The 1,995-nt window shown below is 39.6% G+C and overlaps 1 protein-coding gene across 1 annotated transcript in view; it reads left to right on the top strand.

The window, feature by feature from the left end:
• Nucleotides 1-1,114: 1,114 nt before the first annotated feature.
• The window catches only part of LOC118337926, an 8,197-nt gene continuing 7,316 nt past the window's right edge, over nt 1,115-1,995 (top strand). The window contains exons 1-3 of the mRNA XM_035675091.1: nt 1,115-1,172; nt 1,450-1,794; nt 1,906-1,935. Coding sequence (XP_035530984.1) covers nt 1,115-1,172; nt 1,450-1,794; nt 1,906-1,935 — 433 coding nt within the window. The remainder of the gene's footprint in view (nt 1,173-1,449; nt 1,795-1,905; nt 1,936-1,995) is intronic.

The following is a 1,995-nucleotide window of genomic DNA, read 5'->3' as shown; positions in this document are numbered from 1 at the left end:
TGTTTTAGAGAGCGTAGCCTGACTCTAAAGGTACGGTGTGGTTCAACCTGCTGATCCAAACTATTTATAGGATAAATAAATAAACTCACTTTACACACTTTATAATGAAGCTCCAAATCATACAGGCCACTTAAATAATAATTAACTAATGCATGACTCATGGTTTAATACTTGAATGTAATGCAGGATCCATCCTGTTCCTCCCTATTAACAAATGATCGATTGAATTAGTTCATACTTAATCATCAATTAAGGAATGTTAATTCAGTTATACATTAATTAATACGCCACCAAATTAGCTTCATTTATTTTGTATTTATCCTTTAATGCCATCACCACCCACTTATATTTTACTGCTTTCAGTAACAAACATACCATAACATTTTATTGAACCTTTTCTTTTCTTTTCCTTTTACTTACTAAGCACAATGCACAAAGTAAGGAAGCGCAGTGCATTTACCAAAGAGAGCATTATTACGGGTTTATCATCATTACCAGACGATTACCATGACATTGTTTGCTTGTAATTATAAGAAAAGGTTTTATATTAATTAAGACTAAGGCTTAAGGAGTGCTATACTGAAGTTCTGGTATTAATTCATCAATATGAAAGAGATTGTGATATTCCCTCTTTGGTAAAAGCTCTACGCTTCCATAAATAAACCAATGATACCAACTGCTTCAGATTGGCCTGTTTAGTCCTGACAGTGTGTAGTACAGCTTTAGGGTTGCCAGGTCGGCTCAGGTATCCACCATATCTCCCTCTTATTTGTATTTATCTTGTATTTCTTCCACAGACACAGAGCCAAAGGCAAAGGCAAGAATTGGTCGTGGTGAGTAAAACTAAAGTGCTGTCTTTACTGTAATTTATTATGTACATGCAGATATCCCTCCTGTGGCCTTTGCTCTTCATTCCACAATGTGTCGTTTGTTACTAACACATCAACCTTATTAAGCCCAGTTGCTCTTGAGTTGAGACTTAAGACAGGCGGTGGCGCTGTCTGATGACGTTTCTCTCGTATCTAAGCAACACAGCATCATTAATTCATGAATTTAAACTCTTACAACTTCTGGAATGTCACAATGCGTTGTTTGTTTCCCAGGACCCAGTCTGATGAGATTGGCTCTGTTTTTTTGTCCACGACACAGAGCAAAGCACCAAGAGGATCGTGGTAAGTAAATCAAAGTGCTGTTACTCTATCCTGTTATATTCTGTACCTGCAGATATCACTCTGTTGAATCTGGAGGGTGTCAGATGTTAAAGATCATCAGGTATCCACCATATCTCACTCCGTCACTCTTCTTTTCGTTAAACCAACCCACTTTTTTAAACAAGATTAAAAAAAACGTTGATAAATGGAGGGAAGTATTTTCACTTCATTAAATATATATTGACCCTGCTTGTGCTTTGGATGACTGGAGATGACTTTATTTTATGTCTCGTTACAGAAAGGGCCCTGTTGACGTGCCAGCCGAGCCCGGTTGTAGCAGCAGTGGGAGAGGACGTCACTTTGGACTGCCACTTGAAGCTTCGACGTGATGTGACGCGCAAAACAGTTGAATGGATATTGAACAAGACCGACTTCGTCCTTGTTTACAGGAATCGGGGTTTTTCTCCTGCTGACCAGGGAGAGCGATTCAAAGGCAGAGCATCTCCTGACAGCAGTGTGAATCTGTCGGAAGGGAAACTCCCAGTGAAGATCTCATCAGTGGGTAAAACTGACGCTGGGGCGTACAGCTGCTCTGTTGGAACTGGAAGAGAACGAATCTCCTGCAGTACTGAACTCATCGTTGGTAAGCAGTACAGTGTAACTCCTGCTTTCATTGCTTGGTATGCTTGTTGGGGCATCGTTTGTTTCCCAGGACAGTCTGATGAGATTGGCTCTGTTTTTTTTTTGTCCACAGACACAGAGAGAAAGCACCAGGAGGATCGTGGTAAGTTAAATAAAAGTGCTGTTATATCTGTATATATCTATCCTGTTATATACTATACCT

The sequence above is a fragment of the Morone saxatilis genome, unplaced genomic scaffold (genome assembly GCF_004916995.1).
Source record: "Morone saxatilis isolate NCDOM2014 unplaced genomic scaffold, NCSU_SB_2.0 Contig4, whole genome shotgun sequence".
Lineage (NCBI taxonomy): Eukaryota > Metazoa > Chordata > Actinopteri > Moronidae > Morone > Morone saxatilis.
The sequence above is the reverse complement of the archived record's forward strand: the minus strand, read 5'-3'. Positions and strand labels throughout refer to the sequence as shown.